Source organism: Acipenser ruthenus, chromosome 16 (assembly GCF_902713425.1).
Source record: "Acipenser ruthenus chromosome 16, fAciRut3.2 maternal haplotype, whole genome shotgun sequence".
Lineage (NCBI taxonomy): Eukaryota > Metazoa > Chordata > Actinopteri > Acipenseriformes > Acipenseridae > Acipenser > Acipenser ruthenus.
In genome coordinates, this window is record NC_081204.1 from 12,807,854 (window position 1) to 12,834,495 (window position 26,642).

Below are 26,642 nucleotides of genomic sequence, written 5' to 3' on the forward strand. Positions count from 1 at the left end.
ATATTCAGAGATTGAACAGAATCCCTCAAGAACACAGAGCTGCTGGACTTGAGACTGCGATATTCAGAGAGTGAACAGCATCCCTCAAGAACATAGAGCTGCTGGACTTGAGACTGTGATATTCAGAGAGTGAACAGCATCCCTCAAGAACATAGAGCTGCTGGACTTGAGACTGCGATATTCAGAGGGTGAACAGCATCCCTCAAGAACACGGAGCTGCTGTATGAACAGTGGGGCACAACTGACAGTCCTTTAGAAGGAACATTACCAAGGAATATCATGCCATTCATATCAACCAGTAGGGCTCCTCCTACATACTCACATGTGCAATAGGTCATTATCAGCGATTTCTCTGTATGTTATCAGTACTGTAGGTAAGTTAATGCGCACACTGTGCTTTTATTAACAGATACAAGCTGCATTCCACCCCCTCCACATTCCAGTTCTATTTTACTTCATGATTCTAGCTCAAAGTGTATCAGTAAAAAAATATTTTTTAAGCATATTATTAAACAATGATCTAAAACTTGTAAATGAACTCTGAGTCAATGTACTCTTTTCCATCAATATCTAATGCTTAAATCTGCGTTTGACTCAGTAAAGAGGTTTGTCCGGTTTGTGTTCCTCTGACTGGAGCACCTTTATAGATCTCTAAGTCAGTGCTGGAGGGAGATGCCATTGGAAAGGTGGAGAAGGGGAGGATGGAAAAGAAAGAAGAGAAATTCCTGACCTGGGGTTAAAAAGGGGCACCAATTCCTTAACCATGCCAAGACTAAAAGTGAATTTAACGCTGTTTATCTCAGATAAGATTTTGAAGTAAATATGCAAAAATGTGATACATATCTTAATGTTAATATCAAGAAACAACCTTGGCTTGAGTTGTGTTATATGACGGTTCTAACCTGCGCTTGCTAGGACAATCTATGAGTTAGGCCCACAAAATTGTGACCCTGCTGACTGTTTATAGGTGACAAATCTTTTGACCCCACCTGCACTAGATCAAGAGACTAATTAGTTATTAATACAAACATCATAAAAAGTAGCAAACTATGGGCCATATCTTCCATACTCCAGTCTTAATAGCTACTCGTTTTAAAATGTAACTAAACTAGAACCAAAAAACGAAATAAGGGAATGAAATCTGAAACATCAACATGGAGCTAATTTAAGAGTAGCCCCTTCTCACAGGTTTAATAACAGAGCTGCAGGTCAAACCAAAACCTTGTCTATGGCTCCCCCTGGTGTATTTTACAAGTAATAACTTATTTTACTTCAAGCCAGCTGTGATTCTTCATTGAAAAGAAAACGGACAAATTTCCTTGTGTAGATTTTGTAATATTGCAGAATCGTTTCAGGTAATTAACCCTTAAAGTTGTGACACAGCAGAAGCACCCTCTGCAAATGGTTTTGTGGTAAGTTGAAACACAGTCGTCTCCTCCTTTCTCCTCTCTGTATAATTAGAGTCAAACCCGTGTGTATAAAGAACACCTGTTAAAAACGACCCGTCTGGAGTAATTACATGTCCTCTGTTAAATCACTTGTATCTGAACACACATTGGAGGAAGCAACCATGTTAGCGGTTACATCAGTATCTCAAGGATGTTGAGTTTACTCGCTATTCCTTAATATACTGCTAAATAATGTGGTATAATGCTAAATCAAAGGAAAATGGTTCTTCGTGGGTAACTCAATTCTTGAGTAAAGACATAAACAGCTTGGGACTGTGATAAAGTCTTCCAACACTCATTGCTTATTTATGAGTTACCCATTTCTTTGTGTGCCCTGTACCCCTGTCGAATGTCCTTTTCCAACTTTGGCAATCATGAGTTAAATTTGGTACATGGACCTCGAGGTTAGCCTGTCATTAGTTTGATCGCATTATGGCTGACGTACTTACCGGAAGTAGCTGTCACGTGATGTTCTGAAAGTCATCTATCGAAAACAATAGGAAACATGAGTACCACAAATGGAAGCGACAGTGTTATGAAAGAAGGCTCGTGCACCGGGACTTCCTGCAGAATTCAAGTAGTTATACAACTTCAGTGCATGCAATGTGCTGAAAAGGAGACTGTGTATGTGTAGGATTTTTTTTTTCAGACTCTGTTTTGATGCTGGTAGTGGTAGTGAGAAGTCAGAATGGCCAAGAGAAAAGGGTCGGTAGATGCCTGTGCAGTAACAGAATCTAAGAAAGCAAAGCAAGTCACAAAGGGGACGACACAGAGGAAACCGAAAACAGCTGGCAGTAAAAAACTATTGGGTGAGTATAATATAATGAAAATTGTCATTACAGTAGTTATAATATATATATATATATATATATATATATATATATATATATATATATATATATATATATATACTTTTGCATTTACCGCATATATATATATATATATATATATATATATATATATATATATATATATTTATATATGGTAAATGCAAACGTCACGTTTATACCAGTATTCGATTAATTTGTTTAATAGTTGCAGCAGAATTTGGGATTGTAAATTTACATTAAAAGTTTGGTACAGTAATACGGTCTTTCGCTCTAGCCTGCATATTGTGTCAAATCTGCCACTACTGAGACTTTCAATGTGTCCCACATACCCTCTTCAGACCCTATAAAAACAGTGTTGTCAGTAGTTTCCGTACGCTGCAAACATGACTGCACAAGTTGAACAGCGCTGACAGGCTGCAGTTTGTGTTTGCAGGTGTTTGAGGTTATAGTTCCAACCAAAAGAGAGAGCAGCACACTGGTAACCCCGCCACACATGAATATTACAGTATGGATGGGATTATTTTGTGGACTAATGAGAGAGGTTTAATCATTTGTTTTAGTACATGTTGGAGGGCAGTGTACTGTATGACCTATCCCATGGATCTGATGTAACAGTGTGTGTTAGGTAAGAGCTGACTTGTTGCCTTTTGATCAATTTAGAAGGTGCCTGTGCTGACAGGCTAGTCTCTGCAGTGAATTCTTCTAAGGTTCCAAGAGGAAAGAAAAAGAAGCCAGACTTCAAAGTTCCAGCGACAGCAGATGGGGCTTCAAAACAGAAGAGCATCAAACATGAACAGAAGAAGGAGCCAACTGAAATTAAAATAGAAGACCATGACAACAAGGACACTATGAGGTAAGCCTTGGGTCTTTGCCAATAATATCTTGCATTTCATCCATAACTTCAAAAACACAAGTTCAGGGTTTTAAAACACACGCTAGTCCTGCACCCAGTCATTGGTTTTCAAAAGCCCCTCAGTATTAGTTATAGGAGTTTGTGCAATCAAACCTTGGTTAAATAATGTGTCCCTTCCTTGTAACTGTATAAATAACTCCTAATAGTAAACCTAGAGGACTCATTCATGTTGTGAGAAACGCAATCTGTTCAGATTTAGCAGGGGCCTGATTGCTGGCACCTTGTCATTTCAGTAATATACCTGAACAAGGGAGTTCTGAAATCCAGGGCTGGGTGTAGGGCTATTGTGAGTTTCTAACCCTAAAGCTGAGGGAACACAAAACCACTTTTTCAGGATCAGTGGCTTGAAACCTGGTTCAAGGAGACTGGGAGACCTAGTATGAGGCATATTTGCTGTATCAAACCCCAAGTCTCCCTTAGTGTGCCATGCAGTGACCTGAAACCAAGTTCCAAGCCACAATGTGGCATCGTGTTCCCTCAGCTTTAGATGTCAAAAGTTTTGGCTGGAGACTTCAACTGTGTAATAACATTTTATATTGAACTTGTGCATCCCTTCTGCATTGACGCGGTACTAATGCAATGCCTCGGAACTAAAGGGGAGATTGCAGCAGAAGCACAGCTACAGTGGTTGAGCCGTTGGTACAACAGCTGAGTCAAACTATACAAACCTCTTAATCCTGAAGACCAATGTTTTCAAGTGTCTTCTCAAGGCCATACTTTCTCTTTGGTTTATTAACTAATAATGGTGAATATGCACGGTCCTTTTAATAAAGCTTTTTTGGTGGGCGAGTTGTCATGTCATTGTGCTCTTCTTCATTTTGTTTGTAAACCCGCACAGCACCTTGAAGGACAGGCTGGCCGACAGGGTGAAGAAGGAGAGCTCGGAGGAGGACAGTGATGAGTACGAGTGGGAGGATGTGGAAGGTAAAGGGATTGGAGGCCTTGTGAAGATCCTGAAAATCCTGAAACCTCGTCACTTTGAAAATTCATTTCTAGTGCAGCTGCGATCGTTGAGCCCTATACACTAAGGTTTATTATTTGAAGACTATTTTAATAAATTGATTAAAGTTTGATATTAATTAAACTCTTCTGGACAATGGCTGGCTTACTGTAATGCAGTCAAGGAACAGTTCATGAATACAAAACTTATCAGCAAAAATATAACCTGAATTCCGTAATTTGGTTCTGCTCAAAAGTTTTCAAAAGAACTTAAAATAGTACGTTTGAAATTTGAATTCATTTTGCAGGCGTTTTTCTCAAGGTTATATTACAGGACACAATTCTAGAGAACTGACTTTGAGATTTTTTTTCTCTCACATTGAGTTGACCTCGTGGAATTGCCTGCTTCTGCAATGTTTTGAGGATCTTCAAGTTCCAGAACTCTGTCCTTGATCCATGGAGGCTCCCTGCAGTCAAACTAACAAGAGCTTCATGTCCTGCTTCTCAGAACTCAATGAGCCGGTATCGTTCGGGTCAGCCACCTCCAGCCTTCCCGAGCCCGTCCTACCCTGTCAGCCAGTCGAGATAGAAATTGAAACACCACAGCAAGCCAAGAAGAGACAGAGGAGGTAAAAAAATATATATATCTAAATGTATCATATGCAAGTAGTGCATTCAGGATTCAATTAATGTGCAAGCCATTGATGGCTGAATGCAAAGATATTGCTTGTCACGTGAGATTCAATTGTATTCACAATATCCAGTACTCCGTCGCGTATCCACCCGTCACATATCCGCCCTAACGGTTTATCCGCCATGATCAACCTCTTCAGCAACGTTAGTTTATTATTGAACAGAGAAGATTGGTTCAATGATTGTAGATCCTAGCAAAGTTTTCATACACTGTGTTGTATGTGTTGTATTTTACACCCTACTAGGGATTCACTAAAGTCACGATACAAGAAGCATTATCACTCGTCTAAACATTATATGGAATGCACAAAAGCAAAGATGATATGTACATAGTGTTAATGAGTAGAACACTGGTCTGCTTCTGTAACAGCAGTATGAATGATGCATTTATTAAATATATAACCCTCAGTGTGTAGAGCACCAAACCTGCCTCCCACGTGCAAAAAGCTCTACTGTACTGTTGTATGCTGCAAAGCTGCAGAACCGTTTGCTGAGCGCTTTGTTGGTGCAATGTAGATGCCGAGGCTGCTGTTTTTGTTTTTAGGGTTGTTCTTTAATATCTGGGATGTGCAGCAGTTGTGGTTAGTAAATGTTATTTAGTTGTCAGTTTCTTTACAGAGTTTGAAAGCAGACTCTCTTAATGAAACTGCATTCTCACTGACAGGGAGAAAAGGAAAGCTGAATTTGAGACCTACCTGCGAAGGATGATGAACCGTTTCAACAAGGATGTGGTTGTAGACACCCATAAGGTACAGTCATAATGTAACCCTGAACGAAACTGAGTCAGTGATGTTATAGGATTTGGGGGGTTGTGTTAAAAGAGGATACTGATTGAATTAGAAGTCTTTGCAGTGTTTTCCACCTCAAAACAATTCTAGAAATCTCCTCATTTGTAATACAGTGCAGATATACTAAGTGACTTCTACGTATCTTGTATAATGTTCACCCTAAAGCCTTCCTCACACTGGACGTGTGATGGATATATTGATATCAATGGGCCCAGTCACATTGGCTGTTGCCTGAAGCAAGCGAATTTACAAATAGATTTTTTTGCTCGCTTAACCCAGTCACTGGGAGTGTGTGTCTTTCATGTGGAAATGGCTTCAGACAAGGAGTTATTGTCATGTTTGGCGTGACTCCTTCAGTGAAGGAAATTAGCTTGCTTCGCTCGCTACACATCTGGTGTGTGGAGGGCTTACTGTGCTCTTTTAAGTTACAGTTTGAGTGATTTCTCTTTTTTATTTTTATTTTCTTTTATTATTTACAGGTGCACCTGCTCTGCTTGTTAGCCAACGGGTTCTTTCGGAACAGGATGTGCAGTGAACCAGATCTCCAAGCTATAGCCCTGTCTATAATACCAGAGCAGTTCACCAAAGTTACCCCGGAGCACGCAGACGTCATATACCTGTCAAATCTCATCAAGTGGTAAGCAACAAACCTGGAGAAGCTGTTTGATTTGGAACTCAGTTAGTTTCAAGACAACCTATGTATGACGTTTTTGCTGGGAGATGAAGAGTGCAATTTAGGGCTCATTCCTGGATCAAACACTTACCACTGCAATGATGTGTCTTTCACAATACCTTCAGCTCAGGTCGTAGGATGGACTTGTGACTTCTGACCTTGATGGTCAGAAAGCTACATTATTAAATCTCAGTACTGGACACACAAAGTTCGAAATGATCCCAAACAGACATACCCAGGATCTGTGTGAACTTCAAAGCGTTGTTGGTTTAAAGTAACTGGTTCATACAGTCATGTCAGCTATCTGATAAATTGGTAACTGCTTGATACACAGTAGGTATGTGTTGTCTGTCCAGGTTTATGTCAGCCTTTGTCCTGAACCCGGAGTTATCCTATAATGAGAACGAGAGCCAGGTGTCAGCTCTGGAAAGGAGGTTTGAGACGTTTGCTGCCAGAGACCATGAAGAAATGACACATGTAGGTATCACACTTTATACAGAGACCATGAAGAAATGACACTCGTAGGTATCACCCTTTATACAGAGACCATGAAGAAATGACACATGTAGGTATCACACTTTATACAGAGACCATGAAGAAATGACACATGTAGGTATCACACTTTATACAGAGACCATGAAGAAATGACACTCGTAGGTATCACACTTTATACAGAGACCATGAAGAAATGACACTCGTAGGTATCACCCTTTATACAGAGACCATGAAGAAATGACACATGTAGGTATCACACTTTATACAGAGACCATGAAGAAATGACACATGTAGGTATCACACTTTATACAGAGACCATGAAGAAATGACACATGTAGGTATCACACTTTATACAGAGACCATGAAGAAATGACACATGTAGGTATCACACTTTATACAGAGACCATGAAGAAATGACACATGTAGGTATCACCCTTTATACAGAGACCATGAAGAAATGACACACGTAGGTATCACACTTTATACCACACCTGCGGCTACATTTCCATCACTTACTTTTATGTTATGTCATGAAAGGTTTTTTGTTTTTTTTCATTGTGAAACGCCTAATCCATTCTGTTGCTAAGTGTACTGTGTATCATTTAAAACAAACGCTGTTTACAAAATGTTGATAGTCACAAAGTACTTTAAGATGGAAGTAAACTTTGATCTAAATTTTTACTTAGATGAGGATATTTTATTAGCGGGATTTCAAAAAGACCTTAGAAAGCACATCTCTACACCCAGTTATATATATACACATACATACACACACACAGTTTGTTCATATTGATGTAGGGATTTGTGACATAAACAAGGTATGTCATGAATGATAGACGTCTTTTTTTCTTCTTTTTTAGCTTTTCTTAATAATTCTCAGGGCTTTACAGTTATTTTGCCGTCTGGTGCTGTCTCTTCAACCCATTTCTCTGAAAGGACCCCCCACTAAGGTATGCTGTGTACAGGATCTGTATCTCTGCAGCTCTGGATATATGATTTTAAACTGTAAAGACAGACTTTGACCTCGGAGGACATTCTGTGAGCAATTCTTATTTATTGAATGTAAAGAATACTTATTCTAAGGGGCTTGTTTTCAAACCCTACTGTAGGAAAGTGGATTTTTAGTACATTTATTCACAAGTCACTTTTGTGAATAAATTTGTGAGAATGTTATGCTATTGAGAGGTAGGGAAATTAAAGAAAAATATTCACATTATCCTTAATGTAGACATATATGAAATAAACAACAGATGGTTTACATCGGAGAGTTGGTAGGCTCAGCTGTTGCAATCAGTTAAAATATTCCTTAAAATGTTATCAATCATGCAGTTCCATTAGCTATGTAGATCTCGTATGTGCAGTTATCAGTTTGCCTGGCTTACTTTCAGTTAGACTTCTAGATAATTTGAAGCAGTGTCTTCAAAGCAAAAGTATGTCAGTCATTAGGGCAAGCAGCTGGCTGGTTAATGATATGAAGAGGCATTGAAGGGCTGGGGATAATTTCACTCTCCAGGTGGGACGGGCTAATAAAGTGTAAGGCTACCTGAAAGTAAGCCACCTGTGTTGCCAGATTCCATTTTTGTTTTTTTTAATGAAAATACATGTTTATTATATCAGTTGCTGCTTTCAAAACTGTAACTTAAGTGAATGGAATTCCCTGACCTGCAAGATTTGTAATAATTTATTCTGTTAAACCTCTTTAGCTGTATCATTGAGCTAAACTAGTTTCATATTTCAGAGCAAGTCAAGAACTTCCAGCCGCGCTTCTCGGGACAGTCCTGGTTCTTCCCGGAAGACCAAGCAAGCCAAAAAAAAGTGTCCAGTTCAGAAGAAAGGCAGGGCGAAGGGGGTTGAGGAAACCTCATCTGATCAGGAAAGTGATGGGGCCTCAGAGAAGGGCCAAGGAGCCAAGCGAGCAGCCAGCGGGCAGGGCAGGTCTGGCAAGGGGGCAAAGAAACGCAAGTCTTCAGAGGAGGCGGGCAGTGATGGCAACAACCAACAGAGAGCAGCGAAGGAAGGAGTGCAGAGACCCAAGAATGCCCGGCGCAGGACAGTGGCCTCCAAAGTCTCGTATAAAGAGGAGAGTGGGAACGAAAACAGCAGTGACTCCGAGTTTGAGCTTTCCTCTGACACGGATTTCTCAGAAGGAGGAAAAAGCTGCACACCTAAGGGCAAGAGAGCCTCGCAAAAGGGAGCTGAGGTGCTAAGTGGTGATGACGGAGACATTAAAGTGGTCGGCGAGGTGTCTTCCAGGGGTACGGACCAGTGGCTGGAGGTCTACCTCGGTCGAATAGGAAAATGGGTTTGCATGGATTGCGTGCGACCTACGGTAAACCAGCCGCAACAGTGCTATAAATCCGCCACCAAACCGATTGCCTACATTGTGGGCATTGATGATGATGGCTTCGTTAAGGACATTACAAGGCGCTACGACCCGGCGTGGATGACGTCCACCAGGAAACACAGAGTAGATGTTGAGTGGTGGGAGGACATTGGAGTGCTATCGGAGTCCGGTCAATGAGAGGGAGAAGAAGGAAGATCTGGAGGTGAGGAGCTCCATGATGGGCTGATGCCTTTTCTTTGTTCTTTACAATATCGATATCTTAACCCTTTGCGGTCCATTTATTCAGCACGTCTCAGGCGTGTGAGGTCCAATTTATTTTCACACGCACACTTTATTTTAGACGCACTGTTTAAAAGTATTTTTTTTCACAGTAAAACAGGTTTAAAAGGCACTGCATATCAACAGGACAGTCAGTACTGCATCTCAAGCCCCGCCCCACCCCTTGTTCGCTGTATTTTTTCACATAGCTCTTCATAGTCGTGCATACCGATAAATCATCTCCTGATCACTCGTTTTATCACCAAACTCCTCAACATTGGCGACTCATGGCTTGAAAAACTGGTGGGGCACAGCACCCCCATCACCCCCCCCCCCGAAAAAAATTAATAAAAATGCTCAAACCCGATGCCCGAATTTAACCATTTTTATGTAAACATTAAGCTAGCTTTCTAAGATTACCAGATATTTCATCACAAACAGTTCTACGCCAGATTGTCACAATCAAGAGAGCTGCAAACAACACTTTACAGGCAAGAGTCTCTTATCGACAGACAGCTACACCTGCACTAACCTGAGCGTTTGAAATGGAAGGATCGTCACACTCTTGTGCTGTTCGTAACATTCTGAACTACAGAAGAGTCAGGTTCGGTTTCTGTTGATGTCTCTGGCGTTGGAGGTTTAGCTTTTTTGTTGTAGAAAAACTCCAAACGTAGCTGTCTTTTTGCCATTTTAACAGGGCTCAAATTCACTCCGTTTTAGCACATATTTTCGCTGACTGAAAAAGTGAAAGTCTCACACGAGAACAAATATAACGGTGAAGGGTCTTAGACACTCTTTGTTATGTTATTATGTTTTGAAAGTTTGAAATAAACTGCGCATTTTTAAATAATAAACCCTGGCAACAGTGGCGTAGCCAGGATTTTTTTTCGGGAGAGGGTGGCAATGGTAACTTTTTTAAGGTGAATAGTCACAGTGGTGAAATTGGCAACCTGATTTCTTATTAGTGCATTGACGTTTTATTTTCGAAAAATAAAGAACTTTTTTTTTTTTAACAGAAGATCCAATAACCAAATACACTGTTGTGCAAAATAGTTAAAAAGAGAGATTCAGTTCAGAACACTTCCGTTTAAAAACAAAAAAGGAAATACGAAGCAAAGGACTTGAACTTTTAACATGCGCATCAAATTTCACATTATGATAATAAGTAACTATATATAATTTCATTCGTACTTATGGTTGTTCATTTCACATTTGGTGTTCAAAGCAAAGCAAACCATTTTATTTAATTTCACAAATCCTGACTAATGTAATTACTCTTTGACTGACGCAGGACTGCCGATGGTACCTAATCTTCTGGAGGTTCGGGAGAGGAGGGACTTGTGCACACAGTTGCATTAACTACATTGTATAACTACAGCGCCTTTAAACACACAAAAAAATGTACAAACAGCTGATCCAACAAAAAACTTGGGTTGATTGACAGCAAATCCAACCACTCATTATTTTGGTATCACACTGCACTGACATTCGCTGACGGACACGTTGTAGCCTAAACAAATAATCAGAATGAAAACAAGTAGGTAACCGAACTCAGGAATTGAAACAGTTTTGCCGGTTTTCTCTCAGCAGCGTCCAGAACTGTTTCCATTCTGATTTATTTCTTTAGTTATTCAATTAATAACAGGTTGTACATTTACCACCACTCCATCTCCAAGACCTGGATGGACTTGGTTACCGTCCCTTGATGAAGCTGGCTGCACAATCCGTGAAAAATGATAATCTTATTAGTAGGATGGCTGCTGGAGAGGTCAACTGGCAATAAGATATGTCATGAGGCGAGTGCATTCTATGTAAATACATAGGCTACTCGTTACATAGTAGATGTCCTCTACCACATCTATATGTGTAGTAGCTAGGCTACATAGCATATACAGTAATCATAGCCTATATGTTTCATGTATCTGTGTTTGGGGTTGAGCAAGTACAGCTTGCTTATGTATTCTCATTGGTTGATAGCAACGCGGTAAATAAAAAGTTCTTTCCGTGAGCGAAAAGAAAAATCAGCGCCGCCCATGCCACGTCCGCCCCGCTATAATGGGAAGCGAAAAATATAACAATATTGGAATTTCTTACACATGTTTCAGTGTGAACGATCCTAACACAGTGGCTAAGCCACTGCCTGGCAGAAATCAGGGGGGGCACGTGACCAGGCGTGCCCCCCCTATGCGTCGCCACTGCTCCTCAATAATGCGATCCATTGCTCAGATCCTCCCCTTTTTTTCGGCTTCTCTTGGCTCCTATCAGTCTCACTCGGCCATTGAATGGTTTTCTCGGCTTTTTCCGGAGAAAAAACGACTAGAGACCTGTTTTTTACGTCTTTTTGATGATGTCGGACAGGGTCCGACATTGGACCGGAAAGAGAAAATTGTAACGTCGGACCTGTTCCAACATAGGACTGCAAAGGGTTAAATAGGTCACCAAAGGTAATCTATTTAGAGTTGTGGATTGTAGCAGTGGCTTCAAAACAGTGAGAACGTTTCAAGGAACCTGACAAAGCAACTTTCCCCAGGCTGGGGGAATCATTTTATTTACACGAATGCTTCTGTTAGGTGCTTGCCATTATTTTTCCCGATGTAACCTATCAGCTTGACGTCAGCTCTATCGTACTGTATTGGTCTTCATTTCCAATCCCATGTAAACAGTATGCTAAAGTGGGTGATTAATAGTGATAAGAAAATGTCAGATTTCTATGGAGATCCTGTGTCAGGATGAACGTTTGTGAGCCACTGGATTATAATGCAGCATAACAAGTAAGAAATTCATTTGAAAAAACAAAAAAACAATTAAGCATCAATTAAACAAATATAAGGAGAACAAGGAAAAAATACAAGGAGAACATGTGAGTAATGACAATGGGAAGCTTGAAGCCTGCCTGCCCTGGAGAGACCTGAGGGAGGGAGCAGTTTAGTCTCCATGCCTGTCCAATCCTAGACTGTGCCCAGTTTTAATTGTGCTGTAGTGCGTGTAGTGACTTTGGTAGGTAGATCCTTATACAATCTGTATTTTGACCTCTGTTTATATGTTTCTTAGCTTCATGCCCAACTCCTGGACCAGCCACTACCAACTTCCATTTCTGAGTACAAGAACCACCCGCTGTATGTGCTGAATAGGCATCTTCTGAAATACGAAGCCCTCTACCCACCAACCGCCGCCACCCTGGGCTACTGCAGAGGGGAGGCCATCTATTCCAGGTACACTGGGGACTCCCTCGGGGCATAGAAAACAATGACCTGACATGGAAGCCTAGCATACACTAACAAACAGTGTTTCCTCATGCATGCTGGGTCTTTGCTGTTGTAGACGTGGCTTCTACTTGGAGAAGCATCTTACCGGAAAAGAGCTTTGAGAAGCATCTTACCGGAAAAGAGCTTTGAGAAGCATCTTACTGGAAAAGAGCTTTGAGAAGCATCTTACCCGAAAAGAGCTTTGAGAAGCATCTTACCAGAAAAGAGCTTTGAGAAGCATCTTACCGGAAAAGAGCTTTGAGAAGCATCTTACCAGTAAAGATTCACTGATCGTGTGACTAGGACTTTAACTAATATGTGTACGGGGGTATCTTCTCAATGTGTTAAAGCTTAAGAAAAGTTAAAGAAGGGGCTCCCGAGTGGCGCATCCAGTAAAGGCGCTCCGTGCGGAGTGCAGGATGTGCCCTATAGCCTGGAGATCGCAGGTTCGAATCCAGGCTATGTCACAGCTGACCGTGACCGGGAGTTCCTAGGGGGTGGCGCACAATTGGCTGAGCGCTGCCCGGGTAGGGAGGGCTTAGGTCGGCAGGGGAATCCACGGCTCACCGTGCATCAGCGACCCCTGTGGCCGATAGGGCGCCTGTGGCTCTGCAGCGGAGCCGCCAGATCTGTGTTGTCCTCCGGCACTATAGGTCTGGTGGCATTGCTGTGGATCTGCAGTGCGAAAAATGACGGCTTGGCAGGAGCACGTTTCGGAGGACGCGTGTTCCAGCCTCCATTTCCCGAGTCGGCGTGGGGGTTGTGAGCGGTGAGCCGGGGATACAGATAATAATTGGGCATGCTAAATTGGGGTGAAAATCGGGGTAAAATAATTGGTGACGGCTAAATTTATAAAAAAAAAAAAAAAAGTTAAAGAAAAACATTTCAGAAAGTTAAAGAAATTACACCGGAATTGCCATATTTATTGGATGCACTGTTTGTAGCATTTCTGTGCTGCAAATGTATAACTGTAATGCCATGGATCCCAACAGTTAGCACATCTATAAGTATTCCTAGGATACTGATTCATGTAAAGACATGGACACGTTTGAATTCTCTGCACCCATGTAATAAATGAAAGCCGCTGTGATATATGCCCCTGTGTTCCATTCCAGGGACTGTGTGCACACTTTGCATTCTCGGGACACGTGGCTGAAAGAGGCCAGGGTAGTGAGACTGGGAGAGGTGCCATACAAGGTACTGCAGCTCTTCAGTAACCAATCATTTCATGAAACACCTTCCAGTAGTTCCTTAAAGTAATTGTAGCGAACAAAATAATTCCATAAATCTTAGCAATTTTACACTTAGCTACATAGGTCTCAAATGTCCAGTTTTGAAAGAAACCTGGTATGGTGTATTTTTTATTTTTATTTTATTATTATGAACTACTTCTATTTTCTTTTTAAAACATGATATCTGGTTCTACTTTAGGTTATAGGAAGTTTCACTTTTCTCTGCTTCTTTTTAAAGGAAATATGTTATACTTGCACTTTCTGGGTCATGTTACTGGCTGAAAGCATGTCCGTCAATAGGGGAAGCAGCTGATTGGTTAATGACTGGGCAGAAGCCATTGAACGGGTAGAGAGAATTTCATCCTCCAAGCATTGATATCAAACAGATTTATTTAGTGTAGTTCCAGATATCCTGTTTTAAAATAAAAATACAAATGTATAACATGTTTCTTTCAAAACTGGTCTTTTGAGGCTTATAGATCAAAAGGAAGTTTACAAAAGTAAGAATTATGTTTGTTAGCTACGATCACTTTACAGGTTTCTGTAATTATTTGTTGATATTATTTAGAAAGTCAATATCACACAGATAGTTCAATATCCTTTTTTTCTCTTTCTTGCTCTCACTCTCGCTTTCTCTCTGTTTCGCTCTCTCTCTCCCCCTCGCTGTCGCTCTCACACTCTCGCTCTCTCTCTCTCTCGATGGTGAAAGGGTTTTCGAATCGTTCCCGCAAGGCCCGCCTGGTGGATACGGAGAGCCGTGATAAAGACGACCTGCCGCTATTCGGATCCTGGCAGACAGAGGAGTACCAGCCCCCCGTGGCGGTGGACGGGAAGGTAATCTATTTTCACACACCCTCATTAGCACTCATCTTGGACTGCCATACCTAACATGAGCCCCAATAACACCAGACAACCTTCAGGCCCCTCACTCAAGCAGCTTCTGAATTATCACAGATGGAAACAAGACTCCCATTGCATAGGAGTTTGATCCATTCCTGGTTTTACTATGAGTTTAATAAGACACACCTGAGCTTGTTACCTGTACACTGTAGCTACTCAAGCTCATAATAAAACCTGGAATGGGTGAAACTGCTATGCAGTAGGAGTCTTAGTTCCATCCCTGCTTATTGTCATGCAGACACATATATTGGATTTATATTATTTATATAATGAAGACATTGTGGCTGATGTTGCAACTAAAAGTGAAGATCATATCCTGATGCACCTAATGCAGATCTATCAAAAAAAAATTAATCACTCTTCATGGGTCATAAATAAAATGGGGGAATGCATTTCCAAACATTTACATTCGTCAGGAGAAAGAGAGTTTCTTTATAAGGTATATCCAGATTTTGCTCCCTTCAACAGTGCTGGTTTTCTGTAACACAAATACATCACTCATTTCAATCAGAGCATGAGCATTGTTTTAGGAGGGAGCGTGATCTAGATGCACCACTGCAATGTTTAGAAAGTTCCTGTGTAAAAAAAACTAAAGGTAATTCCCGAGTTGATTTGCTTATGTGTGAATAAAAGAATGTTAAAAACAATCAGGAATAGCTATATTTACTGCGATATAATTGGTAAAGTGCTGTGTTTCTTGTAAACACTGCAGGGTTCTGTAACACTTCGATGTTCATTGTGAATGTGCGGCGGTGTGTTGGCAGGTTCCCCGGAACGAGTATGGGAATGTGTATCTCTTCAAGCCCTGCATGTTGCCCATTGGCTGTGTTCGAATGCAAGTCTCCAACCTCCACAAAGTGGCTCGCAAGCTGGGTATTGACTGTGCCCCGGCGGTGACTGGCTTCGATTTCCACTGTGGATTCTCACACCCTGTGTAAGGCTCTCCTTTCACGTTCCACAATCCAATCCATTTATTAAAATAAAGTCATTCCTTCCTTTCCTGGCTTCTATAGAAGTTCTTCAACTTTACCAGAAGCAGGCCTTGTTGACGGTGCACTTTGTTTATGTAGTGTGGTACAGATCATAACTAATCTAAACTGGGTTTAGGCCCAGCTGGTTTAGAAGCAGAGTATGCAGTCATTCGTTTTTCGATTTAAAGCTGATTTTATCCTGCTTGCGTCTCTGCAGTATTGAAGGCTATGTCGTGTGTGAGGAGTACAAAGAGGTTCTACTGGCCGCCTGGGAGAATGAGCAAGCAGAGATGGAGAGGAAAGAAAAAGAGGTACGAGGTTATACAATTAAACTGGAAGCTGTGCTCCATCCCACAGGAAAAACAACATACTGTGCTTTCCATGTGTCAGCAAAATGATTTGGTAACACTTTAGTTTCAGGATCTGTGAATTACATCTTTGAATGTTCTAAACAAGTAAAGACATTAATTAAACACAAACTTAAAGGAGTGCTAACTGATTAAAATTAATTAGCTAAATACCTTTATTAACATTGGTTAACATTATTGTGCTGGGAATCGTTTTAGTTCATTTTAATTTGTTATAAGAAAATATTTTAAATACACTATCGATATGCTGCTAGATACTTGTACAGGTCACTCATTTGATTGAAGTTAAGACTGCTGAAGTGTTTTAAGACATGAAATGATTTGTGACCAAGGCATGCTATTCAATCCTACACAATGGAATAGAATGATAATACTATTATAGAGGAATATAATATAAGGCAACTTCAGTTGTGACATTTAAGTTTGATACATCACTATATACTGTAGTTTCCTTGTTTTGGCTATATCGTCTCACACTCTTCATTTACATTGAATATGCCCGTGTTCCAGTGTAATTACTTTGGTTACTTTTACTTCATCAGAAACGTGAAAAGCGAGTCCTGGCAAACTGGACGCTGCTGGTAAAGGGATTGCTGATAAAAGAGCGGTTGAAGCAGCGATATGGAAATCAGGCAAGTTTACAATCTACGAATAGACTTCCAGGGTCGTGTATGTGGCCTCTGTCTGGTTGCACATAGTGACATTTCATCAGTCAGGCCTGGCTGTTGTTACGTAGCCACAAAACAATTGTGAAAGGAAACTACAACAAAAAATATACTGCTCTAAGCAGCAAGCAGAGTTTCATTTGAAACTACACAATTCACTGACCATGTTTCAAAGCACTGCTATTTTGATTAATCCTGAAAGCAATTCAGTACTAATGGGTACCCAAGTAAATGAATGCCAATATTCTGAGAGTCCTGTTCTTTACTTGAAGAGCTACAGTCCCAGGTAAAGATGTTCGGGTTATTTTCACAACACAGTGAGAGGGTTATTGGTAGTTTCAGTGGCAGTGATTTAGTCTGTGGCTGTAAAACTAATCTTTAACAACAGGCTATAACCAAGCTCTCAAAATACGTCCCTTGTGTGTAAACATGGCACATGCTGTAGTGTAGCATTTTAAAACATGAATCAGTTGTGTAGGGCACGATCATTTTCAAAGCAGAGATTGAGAGTGCAGAGTTGTAGATTGTAGGGTAGGGTCCCTCTACATCAGTATTACAGATTAGGTTAGCTGGCGTTGCTGGCATGGTTGTCCACGTGCACAGCTTTAAGGACCTCTGCTCTGAGATGTCCAGGAGGGGATGCAGCCTGATTGATTACCAGCGCACACCTGTTTGTGTTTCAGAATGAAGCCAAGGTCCCCACAGGCACGGCAGAAGGTGGAGGGTTCTCCTCTGATGAGGAGGGTCCCAGCTCTCAATCCACTGCCCCTGACCTGGCCTGTTTCTGGCCCCAGAACAGACAGGACCCAGAAGAAGAGGGAAGAATTGTGAGAAAAAGCAAACGGGAGAAGAGGGGTGAACAAAAGAATCTGTTTCCTTTTGAGAAATAAAAAAAAAAAAAAAAAAAAGACCCGCAAAAATGTTACCCCAACATTTGATAGCTATATTAGCAGGGGTCAAAAAAATACTATGAAGCTCCTGAGTTAACTGCTTCTGTTTGACGTGTGGGATAAAGAACAGCTGACAGCTTTAGAAATAGTTTCTAAATTAACATTTTTTTTTCTAAATGTAGCTAACTCAGTAATAGTTTTTTTGTCAAAGCACTGCAGGATTGTTTGTAGATACCATTCTTTTATACTGATGTTTGTATGTCATTTTGATGTTGTCTTTTAATATTTATATTGACGTGCCAGGTCTCCAGAGTACTGTTTGGTTGTATTTTGTCCAAGGTGGAGTTGTGGCTTGGGGATACCTTGGCTTAATTCACTAGTCTTTACTTCTGGTTGCCAGGATCAGACGACAAGTAAAATGTGTTTGAACCGAGCCCCTAGTGGATAGCATTTCAGTTACGAGGCACAGAGAGAGGTGGGTCTGTGTATGCAGACTCAACTGCTCCCTCTACCCCCAAGACTTTAAATGTCTTGCGATCTGATAAACAGAACTCTACCTGGTCTATGAAGAGATTTACGTATCAAGGCAAAGTTAAGTCTTGAACAGCACACTGGAGAAGCTGGCAAGACTTTCTGGAAGTTAAAAAGCCAACTGCTTAAAAAAATGTAATTACATTTTTTATTTTACACAGGTTACAAACATTGTTTTGAGATTGTATAGTTGACCACAAATGACTTTAAATAAATAAACTTTTGACTTTGTATTTATTGGTCTTTCAAACGTGAAGAAATGCTGACTCCATGAATTAGGATGGGAAACTATAGTGCTTAAAGCACTCACCACAGAACATGTTTAAATATGACGCCTGCAGATAGAGAAGCACATAACACACATAAAACAAAACACTAGCTAGTGTTCCTTAATATGTAAAAGTAATTCAAAAATAAAAGGACTTATCTAAGTTAAAGTAATTCAGTGCATCTGTGGATTTCATGATACAACAGATAAACATAAGGCACTAAGAGAATACAAGTAGGAGCGTTTCTAATTGGCAGAATTAATGAAGACATGATTCTTCGAAGGTTGTAAACAGACCATACATTCATTTTAACACGGCAGGGTATAATTTAGGGTCCCAAATGCAGTACAGTTTGAGCTATTCCTAATTTTAGCACAAGATTAATTAGACACACAAGTGACTTACAAATAAGGCTCATAGGATATCCTGGAATAGCAGTGGGCGTCCTAAATTATTCTCTACAGGTGTGTACAGCATTACAAAACTTTCCCTTTCTTTGGTTACAATTTCGTCTCGTGTCCCTGGCTGGCTATTGGTGCTTCTTTGGAGGGACTCTGGCCCGGGTGAGGATGATCGGCACTGCGGCCAGTCCAGCCAGCAGGACAGCCCACAGCGGCCGATAGAACAGCCAGCCTGCAGCGATGGTCAGCAGGGAGAGAGAGGTGGCTACGGACACAGCGAAGATCCTGAGGCCAAGGCTCACCAGATCACGCACAATCGGTAACCAGTCCACTATGGAGGAAGAAAGCTACATTGTTACAAATGTGGTGCTGCTGCTCATGATTACAAAAACAGGAGCGTTTTATTTTCTTCAAAAGTTATAATTCCAATACATAACTCCCTGAGTAAAGTCCAATGGCTTTATAAACTGTGGAAAAGCAAAATTGCACATATTGAATTATTATTATTACTAGTTTATTTAGCAGACGTCTTTATCCAAGGCGACATAAAGACTAGGGTGTGTGAACTGTGCATCAGCTGCAGAGTCACAACGTCTCACCCGAAATACGGAGCACAAAAGAGGTTAAGTGACTTGCTCAGGGTCACACAGTGAGTGAGCCGGGATTTGAACCGGGGACCTCCTGGTTACAAGCCCTTTTCTTTAACCACTGGACCACACAGCCTCCTGCATGAGGCTTCTGTTAAACGGTGCTGGATAAATGTGTGTCCCAAACCAATCTCGGAAATTCAAATATACTTATTCAAGAAGAAATTCTTATGTTACGTATTGCTATCAGATACGTGATCCTGTTTAGAACAACCACTACACAGTGCATTTACACTACAGTATTTTATCTCTGTTGTATTAGATGTTAGTTTATGTATTTTAAAAACTTATACAACAACAACAACGATAAAAGAACCCTCAGTGTAGGGGTTTGTCTGCTGTAGCACTGTTTCCATTACCTGGCGTTCCCGGCTACAGCTGCCCATGGCAACAAAACAGAGTTTCTACAGTTCGCCCAAGTGGCTGAGAGCGGCTTTCTGGTCAGGTTTTGTATCTCATACCTGATGTAGCCAAACTGACTGCAAAGGAAGTGAGTCATCACATAGCCAGGAGGTGTTTACTCGCTTTGTTTACAGCCACGATGAAACTTGATGTATATAAAGCATTTTTTTCCAACACGCCAGTAGCGGTATAAGTTATTAAGACACTTCTTTACCATGTATTATTGTTGTGAAGCCTTCATTTTTAAAAGAGAACACACAAACTGAAAGCTATAAGAAAACATTTGTAAACTTACCACACGAGCACTACAGCTGTAAAATAGCTACGAACGTTCTTTCCATTTCAGCTTCCACTGCTCGGACAGCTTTGTTCTGAACAAAGTGTTACCGGCGGTTTCTTTAAAACAAAACAATACCATCCCACAATCCCCCAGCGACCTTTGATGCACGGCACAGCTAGATGTTGCTCACCAATAGTGTGGAGGATTCTGGTCATCAAACTGATCCCAAGAAACATCATCAGCCAACCCCCTGCTCGCAGGGCCCATGTCTTCATTTGGTTGCTCTCGTGTTCCTTCTCAAACACCTCCTATAATGAACAAGTGGCAGAGAAACAAAAAGCATTCAACTTATACAATTATTACAAAATGACTGACGGTTTATTTGAGTAACACACTGTGCCTGGAATTTCAATGATCTTTCAGTTTTTAGTCGTTACTTTTTAAAATAAAGATGGTGGTGCCATGAATTCCATTTTATTTTGTGGTGGATATAAACATCTGATGTACAGCTTATGGTCAAAAGTTTAGCATCACTTAGATTTTAGATAAATAAATAAATAAAAAACTATGAACATAATTTTGATCTTTTATTTCACATCATGTAAATCAAAAAAACTACAAAATCATGTGGCCAAAGTCTACCGGAAGCCATAATAGTAGTACAGTATTTCATGTTAGATTTCAAAACGTCACATTTTTAAATTTGTCAGTCTTTCGTTAAGTACATGGAAAACTACAACACGGTATGTAACTCAGTATGTTAACGTCACCTTATTTAGCAGATTATATTTGACTTCATGAAGCAAAATGAGTTAATTTTATAGGGTGATGCAAAACTTTTGGCCATGTACATGTCATCCCAGCTTTATAAAGCAATGACACTCAATAAAGCAAAGCAATACCTAAAGACAGATGGCTGAATCGCTGTCTACACACCTGTGCTGAAAGTGCTCCTTGGTACAGGATCTCAAGGACATCCCCAGACTTGGTTTTGAAGGGAACCAGCTGATCTTTTCTCTGACGAGCAACAATACTGACCTGTGGTGAAATGGGAGAAACTCATTGTAATGATCCTGACTGTCTTTGAAATGGCAGACACATGAGCTACTGTGTAAGAGACACACATCTTAACCACAGGTCCCGCAGAGCAGCACAATCTCTGCTGCCACAAAGTTAGTTGTGTAAACCGCAGTGGTGTCCAATAGACACACCCCTGCTGGCACTGAAGCAGGCAGGTTAGACAGAATACCTACCACCTGAGCAGGACCCAGAGGGCTGTTCTCTCCACTCAGTCCAGCATAGTAGAATGACACTCTCACATCTCCCACCTGCAATACACAACATGTGTTTACAATAGGGATGCAACGGTTAGGATTTTCCCCAAAGCAAAACTTAACGGCAGTCTCAGCACTAAGCTGCCGATATTTTCAGGAGCTCATCACACTCTTTGCTGCATGTAGACGGTTCATATTAACATCCCTTAATAATGTTAATATGATATATCAAAAGTTATCACAAGACTGACTCAGTAGGGACACCCACAGCTTTATAGTCTGGGTGTTCAGCCTGCGTACCCTAACCTAAACCTTAAAAGTCTGTCACGCCTGTTAACCTACACTGTGTAGACCAAATACAAATTAAATAATAATGCTAAACTGATTAAAACAGCCAAATGCAAATGCACTAAAAGAAAATAAAATGTTAGACGAGGTCCTGAAGCATTGTGAAAGTGGAATAAGCTGCTTTAAATGAGATGCCTCTGTGAGCAGGTCAGTTTATTTTTATTAAAGTAGCTTCAGTCACTGTGCATGTATTGAAATTCATTTTATTTGTCCGATTACTTTGTTGGTGCATATTGATTGAATTCAAGTGTAATGGCAGAGTCAAATGTATTACTGTAATAGGCTATAATAAAACCATTGTGTCTAATTTTACAGTAACACTGTATAGAGCTTATTTGGAATTTTTTTTTTTTTTAATGACATGTGTAATAATGGTATGTCCTGTTCCCTTGGTTGCACAAATTCAGTTCGGTTTTAAACTCATTTCTGTTTTACCGAAAAATTATTGGAGCTCAAAATCAACTGAAAAAACAAACCAATCATAACCAGCTTGCATCCCTAGTTTACAACTTAAGACACTTATAAGGAACTAAGGGATCAACCTGTAACCCTGCCAGCCTCAGTGGACCCTGTCAAGGCACTAGCAGAAACATCTGTCAACTTGACAGTAGTATCTTATACGTTTTAACATGCATATCTAAACAAACACATGAGTTGGACAATTTGGTATAAGTGGGCTGTTCCCATTTGTAGACACACAGCGCAGATTAATTCATTTGTCACATATATGGAATCTCAGACATGTATTGTGTAGATGTTTCAATGGCAGGTTCTATCATAGCCAAGTCTGTACAAAGTACTGATGCATCTAATATAGGCTGATGTTCTGAAGTCTTATTCCTTTGCATAGATCTGGCAGTTTTTGTATCCTCCTCCTCCTCAATGATATTCAGTTATCTACACAGCTCCCCAGGGCACTCACCTCTGGTCTCCGGGGGTTATGTGTGTGGTAGAAGGAATCCTCATACACAGTGACAAAAGCATCCAGAGGCGACAGCCTGACCAGACTCAGCTGTTTAAAGGTGTCCACCTTCTCCACCAAACCTGGAAACAACGTGCAACCAAGCACAGGGTAAAACAAAATGCTACATCTTAAACAACCAAGCACAGGGTAAAACAAAATGCTACATCTTAAATCTGTCGTCCATAGCTACAAAACACTCTTATGTGGTACTTCTAGGAAAGGATTCAGTCAAAACATTTGTCTGCTTGATCCCAAATCAATATTATTAAGCCTATATAGTAAGCGATACAGAGTCTTCTATAGCTCTTGGAACTGTAAAACTACTAAGAACAAACAGTGATTATCTAAAGGGGGGTTTTAATACACACTACTGTGCTTTAAGGAAGACACAGAATTATTTGACCCCCTCATAAATAATCTATGAGGGAGGCCCTTGCACCTTCAGTGTCTGTTCTTGGGTCACTATATTATTCATATCCACATGGCATCTCCTAACTCAGGTGTATACAGGGTGTCTGAACAGCTGTGCAATGACAAATGCCATGATGAGTAAAGCCAATACCACATGACATTTTGTGAATTATGCTAACAGGATCAAACTCAACCCATGAACAGGTCTTTTTTTTTTTAACACTTTTCATTTAGCAAGGGCAGTGTCTACAGTCGTGGTTATTTACTACATTTTTCAGACAATATTACAATTGGAATCTTACAAAGGTGCCTGACAAGAATATAAAGCTAATTTACTGTCCATCCAACATGGTCTGAAAGCAGGCTTGACAACTCAGTGTTTACCTGCGGAGAGATAGAGAGGGCCCACAGAAACATACGGAGCTACAACAGTGACAGACTCCACAGCCATGGCACTGAAAGAGAAAATAGTAACAAACCATTTAAAGTTGCATATTTCCAGCAGCTTGAATAACCAACTTATCTGAGTGAAAATGAAGATTTTAAAGTTAACTCATGCCATCCTGTATTGCTGTATGTTTTTACAGCGTAATAAGATGAGGGAACACAAAGCCACTTTTTCAGGGCCTGATTGCTGGCACCTTGTCATTTCAGTAATATACCTGAACAAGCGAGTTCTGAAATCTAGGGCTGGGTGCAGGTCTACTGTGAGTTTCTAACCCTAAAGCTGAGGTAACGCAAAACCACGTTTTCAGGAACAGTGGCTTGAAACCTGGTTCAAGGAGACTGGGAGACCTAGTTTGAGGCAACTTTGCTGTATCAAACCCCAAGTCTCCCTTGGTGTGCCATGCAGTGGCTTGAAACCTAGTCTCCTGAAACCAAGTTCGAAGCCACACATTTTGTTGTGATGAGTGGGTGCAGTAGTGGGAAATCCAGCAACATTATTTCATGTGTATTCTTGCTGTGACAGCTAGGGTGGTAGACTGATAGAGCATACATTACCTGGGGTTGGTGTGGCCAATCTCTTTATCAAATTTCCTGCTGTTGATGACTTCCGATTTCCACTCGGTATCTAAAATGATTGGGAAAGGGAATTAAATGGCTCTCCCATTTGCATGATTAAAACTGCTTTCATTTTACAATGCAATACGTTATAACGTATGAAATAGGAGTCAAATGCAACTGACTTAGTACAAATCTGTGAACAAGAGTAGAAAAAAACAACAATGGTGCAAACTCGGAGGATAATCTATTGATTATGTTTCTGAACATCCATGGTTGGAATACATTTAAAAAGTGTACTCACTGTATGTGTATTTGGTCTCCGTCTTTACTTCACCATTTTCTTCATATTCCCTAGTGTGAAGATTATATATATATATATATATATATATATATATATATATATATATATATATATATATATATATATATATATATATATAAACACTAATCATTACATTATATTACAAAGTCCAAGTTAGAGGAAAATCTGTAATTTGCAAGAGCCTTCCACAGTAGAAGAACTAAAAATAAATCAGATACTTTTCCATTTCAACAAGCACTTCTGCAATAAAGTACAATGACATGAGGTCTATGTTGTCCTATTAGGTCCAGTTACAGAAGCTGTCCGCCTCTTAACAGACTTCACTAAGAAACACAAATCAATGAGCGTGTTTGTACTTACCGGCTGTCATCGTATTCCACCCACTGGTACATTTCAACTTGCCGCTTCAGTTTGACAGCATGGATGGAAATCCCGTAGTTGGGATCATAGAGAGGCTGGGGAGAAAAACACAGAAATAAACGCATGATTGCAAATCAAACCCCATTCCTATAGTGTACATACTACAGAGGATCAACAGTACCTGTGATGTTCTCAGGGCCCCAGACAGATGCACCAACCTGCCTTCATTCTCAGGGTCCACTGTGATGATGTCATGCAGCGGCACCACCTGAGAAAGGCCCTCATCAAGTGAGGTGGCTGTTTTAAGAGCCCGACCCTGCAAGAGATTTTACCAGGAAGTCACTTGCCGTCACATATCATCCAGTTACAAATTTTACATCATCAAAGCTGTTCTCTAAAAGTTAACAAAAAAACATGCTGCTAGGTTAGTAATCTAAATGTATAGTGACCCCAAAAGGTTAAACAAAAGATAGCGCTTCCCCAGGTTGTCGCCTTGCCCATACATACAATATCAGCTCTAAAAACATTTTGAAAAAGGTCTGTGTTTTTATGTGTTTTGCACAGAGATTTAGAACTTTCCATTGTGGCAGGTGGTAGCAAGATCCGGTCAAGAGTCCAGAGCCCTAACCACTACTGCCCAGTGTGTGTGTGTGTGTGTGTGTGTGTGTGTGTATATATAATTTCAACAGTAAATCATGAGGAGTCATGAGGAATGTATGCTGCATCAAACAAAAAGTAGTCTGTTAAACTCTAGAATGAACTTTATTATACATGTAGCCGTCGAAATGTCGTTCTACTGTGCAGGCAGTGCAGACAGCATGTTTAACCCACAGACTGTACCTCGTTGGTAAAGAGTATGTAAAAGGAGAGCGCAAAAAGCCCGACCCCGACTACCATCCCGCCTGCAGTGTCGCTCATTCGCTCGAGGATTCCAGGCTTTTTCCGGCTGGTCACTTTGACATGTTCGTTTCTCGTGCCCTCTCCCGGTAACTGCAAAGTTAAACAGAAACTTAATATCCAACATTACATTACCGAATTTATTGCGGTGTTAATAACACTTTTTTTACTAGATGCTATAAACATAATGCACTCGGAGACCATAGAGTAAAAACACGCCTTACTGACGGCTTTGCTTACGGAGATAAATAAATATATTTCAACTCTAAAAATGTATTATTTAGTACTCAGTTAAAAGAGGGATAACTGGCAGATTCGATAAATAATAAACAAAACCAAAAAGGTCCGCACTCAAAAATTAGAAATTATTTGCTTTATTTATTTATTTTTTTAAAAATGTGCAATTCTCAGTCACGAACATTTAAATACAAAATTAACAATTTAAAGAAATATGCCACGTCTACATTTTTTTTTCTTTTTTGGTATACATAAAGAAATACGTGCAAAACAAATACCTTAACTCTTAACTTACATTAGCTGTCGACATTGTGTTTATTCGATGTTTTCACCACCCAATCTAGACCCTAGTGTGTGTAGCAATACTTCACATACGGAAATGAAATGTAAACGCACAGTATTGCATTCAAATTATAAATATAGGCGATAGCTAACAAGCTTCACAAATATATTTTACAAACTCGAACTGCTCTACCAAAAAAAAAAAACTATGCAAAGCCCGGAAAAGAATTGCTTGACTATCATCTCCGCCCAGACGTAACGTATTATTTGTGCACTGATAGGCTGCATTCTGACAAAGCAGAGAGTTGTGGGTAGTGTAGTCTTGTCACAGCAGCGTTTCCTGTGCTTTGGGGGATAATG

At 40.4% G+C, this 26,642-nt stretch overlaps 2 protein-coding genes across 2 annotated transcripts; one reads left to right on the plus strand and one right to left on the minus strand.

The window, feature by feature from the left end:
• The first annotated feature begins 1,806 nt into the window (after positions 1 to 1,806).
• LOC117412407 (DNA repair protein complementing XP-C cells-like) lies at positions 1,807 to 18,414 on the plus strand. The gene is given in 17 exon segments (XM_058988847.1): positions 1,807 to 2,257; positions 2,939 to 3,131; positions 4,030 to 4,115; positions 4,639 to 4,759; positions 5,488 to 5,572; positions 6,091 to 6,248; positions 6,641 to 6,761; positions 7,640 to 7,729; positions 8,518 to 9,263; positions 9,265 to 9,325; positions 12,433 to 12,593; positions 13,742 to 13,822; positions 14,557 to 14,692; positions 15,523 to 15,692; positions 15,947 to 16,040; positions 16,640 to 16,729; positions 17,446 to 18,414. Coding segments are annotated over 17 exon segments (2,721 nt in total). The 5' UTR covers positions 1,807 to 2,136; the 3' UTR covers positions 17,653 to 18,414.
• On the minus strand, positions 18,318 to 26,544 carry LOC131697738 (transmembrane protein 43-like). The gene is made up of 12 exons (XM_058988846.1): positions 26,296 to 26,544; positions 25,707 to 25,856; positions 25,048 to 25,182; positions 24,867 to 24,961; positions 24,486 to 24,535; positions 24,182 to 24,251; positions 23,564 to 23,634; positions 22,727 to 22,848; positions 21,436 to 21,510; positions 21,119 to 21,220; positions 20,373 to 20,490; positions 18,318 to 19,184 (listed from the first exon to the last, which is right to left on the minus strand). The coding sequence occupies exons 1-12, from the start codon at positions 26,308 to 26,310 to the stop codon at positions 18,982 to 18,984; spliced, it is 1,206 nt and encodes a 401-aa protein (XP_058844829.1). The 5' UTR covers positions 26,311 to 26,544; the 3' UTR covers positions 18,318 to 18,981.
• Between the last annotated feature and the right edge of the window lie 98 nt (positions 26,545 to 26,642).